General features: G+C 35.3%; 1 protein-coding gene across 4 annotated transcripts in view; it reads right to left on the bottom strand.

Annotated features, from left to right (window-relative positions):
• SOX6 (SRY-box transcription factor 6) overlaps window positions 1-14,483 on the bottom strand; it is a 2,230,635-nt gene that overhangs the window by 174,767 nt on the left and 2,041,385 nt on the right. For all 4 annotated transcript variants that reach the window (XM_044082775.1, XM_044082774.1, XM_044082776.1 and 1 more), the window contains one exon: window positions 7,785-7,937. In XM_044082775.1, the coding sequence (XP_043938710.1) occupies window positions 7,785-7,937 (153 nt within the window). The remainder of the gene's footprint in view (window positions 1-7,784; window positions 7,938-14,483) is intronic.

The following is a 14,483-nucleotide window of genomic DNA, read 5'->3' as shown; positions in this document are numbered from 1 at the left end:
TTTCAAGCTGCTGCTAAAGCATGCCCTGGCCTCTTCAGAGGCTACTGCAACAGTTTTTAGAGCTACCTCCTTTCCACCTGAGATAGGTGAGCTAGCATTACTTTTTCATTCCCTCTCCAGTCATAACTTCCTCCAGATGGGCCATAAAGCTACATAGCTCAATGTTTATTCTTTAGACAGGCTAAAATATAATATATCCTTAACATAAAACATGGAGACCACCACTTACCTGTATGTGCTTCAGAGAATTTCTAAATCCTAAGCATAACTAGATGAATGAATGATTATATACAAATTTACTCCAGGATGGACTGGTTTGGCCGTCCTGGAGAAAGCAGGTGTGCCCTGCAGGAGGGTATTGACAAGGCATGATTGGTCAGAAGACTCAGTGGCTGTTGTTATGAATTTAAACTTAGGCTTCTCAAACCTCAGCATTCCAATGTGGGATGGGGTTGCAGGAGATATGAGCATATATGCATAATAGGCAGTTCCACTTCTCACAACATTATTATTAATTTTGCAGTTATGCTATGACCTTAAATATAATAGCATCTAATAGCAAGAACGAACTGATATACACACGTCAGCTTTTTTGCTCACATTTAGCAAACTATATTGATTTATATGGAGTTATATATGAAGTTTAGTTTCATTTTAAATAATCAGCTACCAGAACTATGATCAATAACTGTGTAATACAAGACTTTAATTTTCTTAAATGTATGCATAATAATAATAATAATAATAATCTTACCACTAATCTCAATATAATATTTTCCTTTATCTTAAGCCAGTACCATTTTCAAAGCTCATGTGTTTCTGTTAAATTGCATTATTATAAATAAACCAGAACTTCTGCATTTAGAGTGACATAAAAGTATATTAGATAAAAGCTACTGAAAAAAATTCTGGTTTTCACTTGCTCCATTTTAGAAGTCTGCTTTTGTTATGTGCAGACAAAGTACAATTAGCATTATTTCAGGAAAGAGATATGAAAGTGATCATTGTCAAATGTATAATATTTGTAATGTCAGTTGTCTAACTTTTCAATAATTGAATATAAGTTATCACCACTTAGGATAAGCAGTTTACCTATCACAACTACTTGTTGCCAGTATCAACAGTTGCACCCAGCTAAAATAAAATGTTGTCATTTTAAGAGACAACTGTTTTCTTCAGTATTAAAACTAAAGATTTTCTGGACAAATATTGTGAATTAATATTTCCCTGATATAATCAACAAATTTCCCCAGAATAATTGTGAAACAAATTATAGCAGAGTTCAGAATTATGCATACAAAACTAACTGCCAGGAAAAGTAGGTTATATTGCAAGAAATTAACTGGCAAAATACAACTTCAGCATCTTAATTTTCACATCTCCACTTTTTTAAAGTCTTCCTTGACTAACAGCTAAACAATACACATATTTCTTGAAAATTGTGCAAATTCAGAAGGAATCAGTTATGTCTATAATATTTACCTCTGCCCTCCAGATATCCAGAAAATATGTTTCTATATTCCACTTGCTTATATAAACCTAAGCTAATATTCCTCCAGACCCCTGCTACTCTTTCACTAGGTTCATACTCTACAATGCAGATATCACTGACAGTATTCTAATAAATAAATCATCTAACACAATATAGTATCTGACCCTCTATATTGTCTTAGTACTAAAAAGGATGTATCTCATCATCCGCTTTCATTTGTCCAGCTCAACTACTCTTTTTCTTACATATATTCTGATATAAACTGTCCTAATAATCACACCACCCACTCATTGCTGAGTTCTTTAACTGGTGATGTAGATGTTATCATAAGCACATTTTATTTTCAGTATCTAATTCAAGGACTAATTCTGCATTTGCTTTCCAAAGGCTTCCTGTTGTTTTTTTTTTTTTTTTTTTTTTTGCATTTTACTGCTTACATTCAATCAGCTCTCTCAAGCCCATTACTTAAAATGTGGCTGTTTCTTAACTCACACATTGCTTCAAACTCAAGGTAATTGAAGGTATTATAGTAAATATTCAGTGTTTTATGGCAAAACCTCTCCCTCTCCCTCCTCTCTCTCTCTCTCTCTCTCTCTCTCTATATATATATATATATATATATATATATATTTATTTGTCTTTGTTGACTGGGAAAAGTCCATATGGGTAAAACTCATTTTCAGCTGAGGTCTGGGGGGGAAGCTCCACACCCTGCTAGAAAGAATAGTTACCACAAATAATGTATAACAATATTTAACTGAAACATCTGTTTCAATGTACAGCTGGTTTGCACTCACCACATGAATTACGACATGCATAATTTTCCTTTCAGTGTCCACTGCTAAAGTTTATACTAGGCAGATGGTGAACATGTATGTGAGTTGACTTAAAATGCACCAAGTGAGCAGTTTACCTTTCTCTGTTAAAGTACCTTCATCTCAGGCAGCCTCCATTTCTGTAAACAGAAAACTTTTACATCAGTCCAGATAATGGCATGCAATGAAACTGCAATGGAGTGTTACTGGCGAAGGATGTTTGACAGACTCAAATCCCAATCACTATACTCAGACTGCTAAGCTGTGCCCTATGTCTGGCATGCAAGGCATCCTCCGACTCAATACTGATGGATTTACTGCACATCAGCAAGTCAAATGGCATCAGAATTACTAGTGGAGGGATATAAACCTTTTCTGCAACATCAACAGAATGGTTTGGAGGGACAGGTATATCTTACAGAGGATACCACTGCTGTGGAACAGTCTCCCTATCTACATAAAACAAAGTTCTCATCCATGTCCATATTCAAGTACAACTTAGATCTATGGATGCGGACCAGAACATTTACAGCAGGACTCCCCCCGGTACTACTAATGGATAGATGCAGCTCCTAAATGCTTTATCCCATGCATGCATCCCCTCAAATTATCTATGGTATAATCCCAGTTATTCTTAATAGTGGTAATATATAACTATTGGTCATGGGATGGGAAAGGCCACTCTATAAACAATTGGGATAGGTTAATTTGACTACAAAAAAGGAAATTGGCTAGGATTAAAATGGCTATCAAGGGTAACTAGCCTAGTACTTATGCATGAACCTAAAATCAAAAGGAAGCAATATACAGCATTTTAGTGTTGAGGTAAAAATTCTGCTTTCACATTTGATTCTACTGGAGATGAGCTGAAACATTCTTTCTTTTCTGTTTATGATCACAGAGAAAGAAATAATGCACCTTGCTCTTAATAAAACTAAAAAAAAGTACTCCATTGATTTCAAATGCATTGTCAGAAGTGTAAACAACTTACACTGGTATAATGCTAAAGCAGTACAAAATTAAACAAACTGGTGCATTTAATGGCATGCAGTGGCAGTGTCAATGACTGCTCTGAGTATGTTGATAGTAATTATAAAACTGTCAGGCTCATAGCTGTAAACCTATATTACCCCACAGAGGTCTACTTGTGATATCTACTCAGAAAATATTTCATTTTTTTGTCTCATTTGAATAAAAAATACTTTTATTACTCGATGTTGCTCTTGAGCATGTACAAAACAATCCAAAAATTATGTGGTGTGTCTGTAACTCCTAATAGTTTGGTAGATTTAGCCTATCCACGATCTCACCACAATACTTATTATCATCTGCTAAGGTTAAAAGTTATTCTGTAATGATTTTAATAAATGCAGGATAGTCTAGTACCTACAATAACAAAGTGATACACAGGACAATCACTATTCAGTGTTATGTATCATCAGTTCTACAGATCTTTCTGTAAAGAAGTACACTCCAGTATCGTTTGCAAGGTCATCACAAGCCAGCCACAATTCAGCTGCTCTGGTAATGTTTTGTTAGGTAGAACGTGCAGTTGTATATACGCATACTTACTGTTACAGCTGGTCTTCATGAACAGGTCACTGTAAAAAAAAATCATAATGTTTTGATGTTTTGGTTATACCCATCCTTTTGGATGTCTTCTTTTGACTAGAAGCTTCATATTGGTAGCTTCTTTCCAATAGGTTATCCGTGTCTCACACTAAGAAGGTGTTAAAGGAAGGGAAAATATAATGATTTCAGAATTCAGTTTACCTGCTACACCAAGCATGAAAAATTAAAATGGCATAAAAAGAAATAAAGTAATTATATTCTGGAAAAAGCAATTCGATTTTTAAAGTGTCTATATTTTGTAATGAAGACCCTTGTAAATAGATTATATTTGTCTAATAACACACCCTATATCATATTACCACTGTAATAAAACAGTAATAACATTTGTAAACCTAAAGGCTTAAAGTAAGAAGTAGGAAATACATTATTCCATACAAAATAAAAAGCAAAACTATTATATTAAGAGAAATATTATTTATACCTAAAAATACTTTGCAGATCTTTCTCGTGATTAACATAAATGCTAAATAAGTATAAAAAAGTACTATAAATGTAATATTAAAAATAAATGGATGCCTCTGTTGCATATTTTAGAAAATAATAAAATGTTCTGAAATTATTTGGACTAGATAGGAATGAATAGTATAAATTAGATTTTTACAATCTTCTGAATACTTCTCCATGATAAAATAAAGGTATATTATGAAATAGTTAATGTTTCTATGATAAGTACCAAAGAAAGAATGTGACAAATGGAAAATATTTCACCAATACAGTGGCATGAAAAGTACTGCAAAAGAAGCATTCTTGATTTGTTTAAGACATATATAAGAAATTATCAAACATTTAGTCATCTAAAAATGAGGATGATAGAAGGATATCTTTATTGTTCTAGTGACCTCCCTTCAAAGATTTACTGTTACTGTACATTAGTTTAACCACAATTGCACTATCACCGTCAGAGAAAATTACTACAGCATTAAAACATAAATGTAACAGTGTTTGAAGAGACAACATTTTGAATTTTCTAACTTTGATAAAATGATTGAGAAAGAAGAGGTCTAGTACTGGTCGCCATGCTGCATCATTCTATGGTACCAAAAGAATACTTGAATAAAAACATTTGCCCATCTGAACTTGAGGGTACAAGTTATATCACACCCTGAGCTGCCAACATTTGTTCTAGAATAAGAGGAAACAGGAACATCTGGTTTACAGTATGAGGAGGAATCCCTTGAAATGAGGAAAATATTCCTATCGCTATCTGTATCCCTACTAGATAAGCGTTAGGACCCATGTGTCAAAGATAATTCAATGCCACTGTGAAAGGTGAAGGCCTAGACTTTGGGAGAGCTTTTCCATAGTGGGAGCAGGGCACAGAGGAGTTAAATAGTCATTTAGAATGTCTGGACTGACATTGGTTCTAGGAGGCTTTCCTCCTTTCGACTGTGAGCCTTGTTGCCTCTGCTTTTTGTCATTTTGCTTATTAGAATTTTATGGAGACTGCTTACTCTGTTTCTTGAAATAAAAGGATCCTGAAGAACAAGAAAAGCTTTTACTGAACTTTGAAAAGGTTAAAAAGATGAATAATCTCCTGAATCAATTTTATCTCCTATCAAACATTTAAGGGTCTCAACAGCAATGGGACCAAATAAACATCTTTGTCAAGGGAGAATAAATTTCAGCTTTAACATCTTCTCATAGGTTTTGAGAACATGTCCAGTAAGAACACTTTAAAGAGTATTTGGCTTCCTATGGAACAGACATAGTTAAGGAATTTTATGAAATGTTAACTTCTGAAGAAAGAAGGATAACAGCTAACATTCTGATGTTCTCAAAAGATGCCAGTAAAAATTTTAACATATGAGCATAAAGAAGCCAGTAAACATTTTAACATATGAGCGTGGCACTTCAGAATTCTGAAAGTTAACATTGTAAAAGAATAAAGTTTTTTTTTTCCCAATCTGTCAAACACTTTCCCATTCTTGTTAGAAGGAATGGGGTTATCACTTACAACATGTTTAGCAGTAGAGGACTTTGACAAAGATATCACTGCATTGACTTAGTTGGGATTAGAAAAGAAGAACTCAGGTGTTTGCGGTACTTGATGTAACCTGTCATCCTTTTCTGGGGCAGGGTGCTGAATGTCAGGCATACTGCAGAATGCAGGAACAGTTACAGGCTGTAGAAAGTCCGTGTGCAGCAAAGCATAACACACTTGCTTGGAGATAGGGATTTCATTCTGTTCCAACTGAAATAAATCTTTCATTTTATTAAAAGTCTTAAAGAAAGATAATTCTTCTGGTGTGAAATCTGAAAAAATGATTTCCTCAAAATCAGATTCAGAATCTTCAGCTTGTGGAGAGCTGACAGTTTTGTTGGCTAGTTTAGATGAATGGATTTTGGTTAAGTTGAGTTTCAGTGAGTTCAGTTTAAACAAGTTGAGTTTTCAATGAAATATACATCCACATATAACACACACACACACACAGACACACACACACACACACACACACACACACACACACACACACACACACACACACACACACACACACACACACACATGGCTATAGTAGTTATGCTGGACAACATTTTCTATTTCATATTCAGGAACCAGGGCAGGAAACTACAGGGAAATAGTCATTTTGATGTGCTAGTACAAAATGCATCAAGGTTGGTTAATGTTTCTGGAATATCTGCCTTGAAAGGCATTGTTGCACACTTCATGGTCACATGGAGAACTCATGTCAGACATCTCGTGTATCATGGATGACTTATGACATGATGATGTAAACTGACCTACACAACACCAGAAAGGGTATGAGGTAGAGAATAACAAAATGCAAACCATTGTTTCGTAGGTAAGATGTTCCTTGCCCTAAAGAATTTCACTATCCTCTCACATTTCTTTTATTTTGTGGTGCCATTTATTAGATTCAAAACAGCTCAATGACTACCTTATTATAACTTCTGTAGAACACATTACACTTCAAATTACAGATGGAACAACATTGGTTCTTTCAATTATATTATACTACATGCAGAAAAGACACTGATTATGGATAATAGAGACTATAGAACTGCATATAAAGAGAAGAACATGATGACATACAGAAAAAGACTACTGCAGTCATTAAAAAATGACACAGGCTAAACTCATCAGGTTGGTGTTATAAGAACATGCTCTAATTGCACAAGCATTCTTACCAAGCTACAGCCTAAGGTACTGTACATTTCCATGTTCTGTGCATGTGTTGTTTTTTTGGACAATCCAAGTATTTACCATCATAACAGAAAGCATTTCTGCAACACCTATTTGTGAAGCATTTTGCTAAAATGTGTCTTATATATCCTTGTACCTCAGATGCATTTGTCTTGCAATATTTTGATAAGGTTATTTTATATTTAAATGGAAAACTAGCTCCTTTTCCTTTTTGTGTTTATAGGAAAATTAATGTCTGTACAAAGTGTATTTAATGGGGTGCTACATAATGAAAATAAATATGACTTTTACTCATGAGGTAACAGAAAACACAACAGAAATTATAATACAAATTGATGGCATTCATCAGCTATGAATATCATCATACTATACCTTCTTATACAAGGACATGATGAGACTGTATGTAATGAAATAAAAGTGATCAAAACAATAAGCAAACTGCTGAATGTAAAAGGCAGTAGAGAAGGAAACCTTGTATGCAAACAGATTTGAAATTAAATAGCTGAAAAATAAGTCAGTACTAAATATATTGTATGTTTTGCTATACATTAGACATATAAAAATTTGTACTATACTGTGTATGTAGAAACATATGCCTACATTGCCATAAAAGTACTTTATTTCATTTGGATTCATATAAAAATCCTTAGAAAATGAATTCTGTAATGTTGTAATGTACCTTAACTGCTGATATTGGACTGTTGCTTCGTTTTTCACTTTTCAGTCCTGTGGGTGAGTGTGTAGCTGTTGCATTTGAAGGCTGATGTTGTGTAACTGGCATCTTGGTACCTGGTGACACCTGCATGCTGGCCAGCTGAGCTGCATACAATTGCTGAAACAAACAAACAGGTTAATGGTATTAAACAAGTACAAAAAGACAAGCTGACCAAATATCTCTCTGATTAAAAAGATGACCAACATTCCATTAACAAAAACAGACTGCATCATTTGTTTGAAAAATTCTGCTAAACACGGACAAAATATTTCTCAGAATGGAAAAGTCAGTCATTTTAGTCATTTAATGTGCACTTTCTGTGGCTGTTAGGAAGTCAGGGGAGTCAAATGTTACTGCCTGTGACAAATTAAAGTTCTCCTAACTACCTTTTCCTGTTATTAATGCATTCTTTTCTTTCAAGAATACTTGAATGGATTTTAACTTAAAATGCTTACTTATAAGTACATTACTTTTTTTCTTATGAAGGTCAGCAGGACTAAGACAGAATATATGTGTTTGAATGAGAGGGAGGATAGAGGAATGGTGAGGATGCAGGGAGTAGAGTTGGGGAAGGTGGATGAGTTTAAATATTTGGGATCAACAGTTCTGAGTAATGGCGAGTGTGGAAGAGAGGTGAAGAAGAGAGTACTGGCAGGGTGGAGTGGGTGGAGAAGAGTGTCAGGAGTGATTTGTCACAGACTAGTACCACTAAGAGTGAAAGGGAAGTTCTACAAGAGGGTGGGTTGGAGACAGTGGCATTGACAAAAAGACAGGAGTCGGAGCTGAATGTGGCAGAGTTAAAGATGTTAAGATTTGCACTGGGTGTGACAAGGGTACACAGGATTAGGAATAAGAATATTAGAGGGTCAGCCCAGGTTGGACAGTTTGGAGACAAAACCAGAGAGGCAAGATTGAATTGGTTTGGACATGTTCTGAGGAGGGATGCTGGGTATATTGGGAAAATTTTGCTAAGGATGAAGCTGCCAGGTAAGAGGAAAAGAGGAAGGCCTAATATAAGGTTTATGGATGTGGTGAGAGAGGACATCCAGGTGGTTGGTGTGACCGAGCAAGATTCAGAGGACAGGAAGAAATGGAAACAGATGATCTGCTGTGGCAACCCCTAATGGGAACAGCCGAAAGAAAAAGAAGAATACTTGTTTTTCTTTGTATGGTACATTTAAGAGCTTTAACAAAAGAAAAAGGTATCAAGGTAACAATGGATGCTTAGAACTATTAAGTAGGTATGTTAATTTCTCTCAAGATTATGAAAGATTTTCTTCTTTGTGCGAACATTTAAAAGCAACCAGTTCTCTTCTAACATGAAAAGCTCCATATCCCTCAGTGAAACTGTAGTATTTATTTGGCAAATCCAAGAGAAAATGTTCAACGCTGTTTGTAAAATTATGATAACCTGGAAAAGCAAATATCATATTCATAATGGCAAAGAAAACTGTTATTTTTTACAACACTGCTGCACAGACATCACAAGTGTAGTACAATTTAGACAAAATATTATGCATCAAACTTTTCTATACTTAAATGTTTTATAAATGTTTGCTTCATTGCATCATGTGCATTACTGCACATACCTATAGAAGGATGTCAAAGCTTTTATCCTCATCCCATATTATATAAAGTCTTTCTTTTTTTATGAAAAATAAAAATGCATATTTCTCTTGTGGTAACAGTATCCTTTATTGCATATTCAAGCTTATTTATATATAAGTAAGGGGTGTTGTGCTTAAAACCTTCAAATATGGGAAACCCCCAGCAAAAAAAGAGAAAAAAAAAAAAAATATATATATATATATATATATATATATATATATATATATTTGTGACATTTCAACCAGTTTTGGTCAGGACAGTAAACTCTCAGTTAACCAGAACTCAAGCAACCAGCACCCTCAGGCAACCAGAAAAAAATGAAGAAATACAGTACAATTTTCATGTGTTGCACTTTCTATTTTCCCCCCACAGAAACATACCTTTCATTTTTAGAGTTTTAGAGTTTTAAAAAAAAGACAGGAATAAATTCCCTCTCTGCCCAACCTGAGAATAAGTCAAACCAAACAAATAGTATAAGGTACAGTATTAGTCAGGCCTATTTTTATTAGTAACTCTCAGGCAATCAGAAACTGCAGTTATCCGGCATGTACCAACCCCATGGGTGCCGGTTAACTGAGAGTTTACTATACATCTTTCAACAAATTTGACTCATTCAGTTTATTTATGGGGCGGAACTTCAGATTGATAAGTCACAGTGAATACATTTATGCATGTTTAAATATGTATTTTTATATTATAATGAAAATTGCAGTTCTTTACCAGATGCTTGCTATAGTCTGGCAAACACAGAGACCATAAGGAAGAAACTGCATCAAAGTGATTAAAATCAGCATATGGACAATAATCTGGGGTTTATAGATATAAGCATGCTTTCCACCATATAAATAACAATTGTCAGTAGAGAAATGAGATGGTAATGTATTATTGAGAATTGCACATCAGTAAATACAAAAAGGATCAATAATTACATATAATCTGCTGTGGAGGAAGGCAAACAGAAAACAATAAGTCTTAAAAACTTAAAAAAGAATACATGTGTGTTTTGAGTTTAGCACTTCTGTAAAATGTGACAGTAGTTACCAGACAGCCACATTGCATAGTACAATAACTTCTAGCCTACACCTGAACCTGCAGTTCTATCAAGCAACTAAACTCACATACACATACATACACACACACACACACACACACACACACACACACACACACACACACACACACACACACACACACACACACACACACACACACACACACACACACACACACACACACACACACACACACACACACGCACACACATGCACACACACACACACACTCACACACACACACACACACACACACACACACACACACACACACACACACACACACACACACACCTCCTAATACTACCTGTCCACTAAACTCTCCAATTGGGAAAACATGAGATTTTGGCCGTGTTCATTAACATGAGAATCCAAAGTAAATCGCTCAGCTGCATAAATGCCTTACTACACACATTTTGGGGGGAAATCACATTTCTAATTAGCATAGGCTGCTTCCCTGGAATATCTCATTAGCATTTGTGATAGACCACAGAGACTGTCCACAACAGACATGCATGATTCTAGATCTAGCTATCTTTGTTGCCCCCAATGTGTATTAGGACAGGCATCAGTGGCTCTATGACCTTCTCTGCTCAGCTTGATTGGTGTACTCACATTTTGACTTGTTATTTGGAATTTATTGCGTGTTGTGAGCAACCTTTGGCAGAGTGTGTGCTTTTTGTTTTTTACGCTTCAAGCGGATAAAGCAGATAATCAGAGAATGAATGAATTTTATTTTATGTTTTCACAAATGTAGATCCTAATGCATAGGATTTGGTGTTTGCATATCAAAAGGATCAAGAATACAGGATATGTTACATACCTATCACACACACCCACACCCTCTCACACACACACACACACACACACACACACACACACACACACACACACACACACACACACACACACACACATATGCAGATATACAAATACTGACACTGGTGCTCTTTACCTTTCCAAACCAAGACTGCACTGCCATAGAGACTGATCCCTCCCATTCCAAGCCTTATGTATTCATCAGCAAGAAATCTGTTTGCTAGCAAACACCATTTCACATTCATACATACATGCATGCACAAAACAACACACTGTACACATGTACAACATAATGACACTCAATAAACATTAACATGCAAATTCTTAAATGGAAATGCAAGCACATAGATATACATACACAGACTGACAGTCTCACACACACACACACACGAGCACGCACATTTACAAATGGAAACAAAAATGCACAGATGCAGGCTTACAGAAACACATGCACACCTAAACACACACACACACACACACACACACACACACACACACACACACACACACACACACACACACACACACACACACACACACACACACACTACTGTTAATTCTTTGTACATATAGTCCTCTGCTCTGCTGTAATATAACCTGCTGTGAAATAGCTGCAAATTACAGCTAAGTTCCATGACATCATGATGGAAGAAACAACAAGGTACTCGGGAGCAAGAATTCTGTCTTCATGCAAAATGCCTCATCAGTAAATGAAAGAAGACTCCCCTTTTAACAGATTCTGTAAGCTAGGTTGGTTCTAAATATGATTTGGTAACTTTGTTAAGAAGGTGGCACAAGTTGCATGTTATATTAGTGTATTGCATGAAAATGTGTGTGTGTCTATATATATATATATATATATATATATATATATATATATATATATATATATATATATATATATATATATATATATATATATATATACATATAAATATGGAAAATACATTGTCATGAACAGCTGTATCCACTTAATCAATAGTTACTCAAGCATCACTTACAGACACACACACACACACACGCACACACACGCACACACACGCACACACACACACACACACACACACACACACATAATACACACACACACACACATACACGCGCACACAAAACAAGATTAACACAGGCTAGAGACTATAAATCCAAGTAAGCAAAGGCAGGAGTTACAAGGGTTAGTAAGCAGTATGTAAATAACTGTCATTCTTCACAGAGAAAATACTACTCCATCCTATTTCATTCTGCAGATATATTTTAATCAGATGCCAATTCTTCTTGCATGATTTAATACAGATTTAATCTTAAGTGTACACATGTACAGCCATTAAGATCCTTGGAGAAACAGTTATATTTCTGTCATGTCAAAAAGAACAAAGGCCATGGCAAAGGCTGACCAAGGGGAACAAAGCAAAGGCAATCAAGGAAGCCTTTCTGCAGCCTGAGTGCAGCCCCTGAATTCTGTTAAACAATTCCCCTGTGAAGCCACAGACTGAAGACAGAAGCAAAAAAATGCACACCCACTTGCCTGCTGCTGTTTCATCTCATTTCACTCACTATTTTTTCTTCTACAGACTGCTTGTTGCTCTGTTGAGGATATGACGCTAAGCTGTTTTTCCTGTTGAGTTTTTAAACTGGGCCTCTGAGAAGGAGTTTGATACAACTGAATGACTGAGGTAATACCTTTATCCATTTGAGCATTAAATGGTCCATTGAAATACAGCTTAGTCAGAAGGAGTTGCAGAGAGCAGTGCTTTCTAATTTTCCCCCTTTCTCCCAACAGACTGCAGTCTAGCTTACGAAATGCACTTCAATCACTTTTGGTCACCTCACAGGTCAAACCTTTAGCCAGTATTAATTAAATACAACCTTCTCAGTTAAGCAGAGGTTAAATGAGAATGTCAGACTCCTTAAACAAAGCTGTACTGTATCAAAGATGCCCAAATCAACAATAAATATGACACATAGTAAAGTCCTAGTCTGTGTTTTTGTGTTCATGAAAAATATAATTGTTTAATATTTCATAATTGGTGGAAGACTAGCAGTTTTAATAAAATATGACCTACATCAGCTGAGATTCTTGTTTGTTGGGGATACAAGTATGTGTTATTAAGACTGACGATGTAGATGCATTATATATTCTTAACCATATTGTCAATATACATATATATATATATATATATATATATATATATATATATATATAGTGTCTTATGTATAACTTCTTCCCTACTGTTGAATGTTTATATTTTTGTCTACACAAGACTAATAGTATTTCATCTTCACCTTAAGTCAGGTTACATTATTTACATGTTACAGTGGTACAGTCAGGCTACAAAACTGCAAAGCAGCTGGAATTTGCTGTTCATTCTAATGAGAGCAATGACGTTGCCTAATGCATGCCTCTACTGATTAGACTGTCAGACCAGTGGGTGGAGAAGGAATGTAAAGTCTGTAAATGTCAAACATCAAGAATTGACTATTTTTCTTCTGTTTTCCATCCAATGCTTATCTGACTTAATTCAGATTTTTCCATAATGCATTTGTAACAACAGTAAGTATTCTTTTAAAATGATATTGCCAACCTGTGAAAAAATAAATGTTCACCATATTATGTTAGCAAGGTGTTAGAATATATTTGTGTTAACCATTTTTTAGCCTAATGAAACAGTGACCCCCCCCGACCCCATGTGCAAAAATGGGAAAAAAGGGTTGTGGATGGATGGATGTTTTGCATATATACATTTAAAATAACATATTTTGCAAGACTTTCTATTAATAGTTTCACAGGTATGCTCATAACTTATCAAAATGAGATGACTTTCCATTGTAATTTTTAATAAGCTATTACTACAGTCTACTTTATGTGTTAACCTGTTCCAGTATGTCTTGGAGGAAAGTAACCAAGCATGAATTTAATATTATAGCAAATTCAATGCACAAATCACTTAAAGAGCAGTGAAGGTGTTGTGTACACCACTGCAAAGGTTGTAAACCCTTCAGGACAAGATAAGCATCTTCCCCAAGCAGCCTCCCGACATCAGGAGAAATATTACATTTCTACTGTAGTATAAGGATGTTCTCCAATGTTGCAATAGCATCTACTTCTTCTGCTGACAAGAAACATGCTCAGCTCACTTCTCCATTCACAGCATAGATGCAACACATCTCATCACAGTGCCTTCATGTT

This window comes from Protopterus annectens, chromosome 9.part0 (genome assembly GCF_019279795.1).
Source record: "Protopterus annectens isolate FY-2018-M chromosome 9.part0, PAN1.0, whole genome shotgun sequence".
Lineage (NCBI taxonomy): Eukaryota > Metazoa > Chordata > Ceratodontiformes > Protopteridae > Protopterus > Protopterus annectens.
This window is presented reverse-complemented; position numbering and strand designations above follow the sequence as displayed.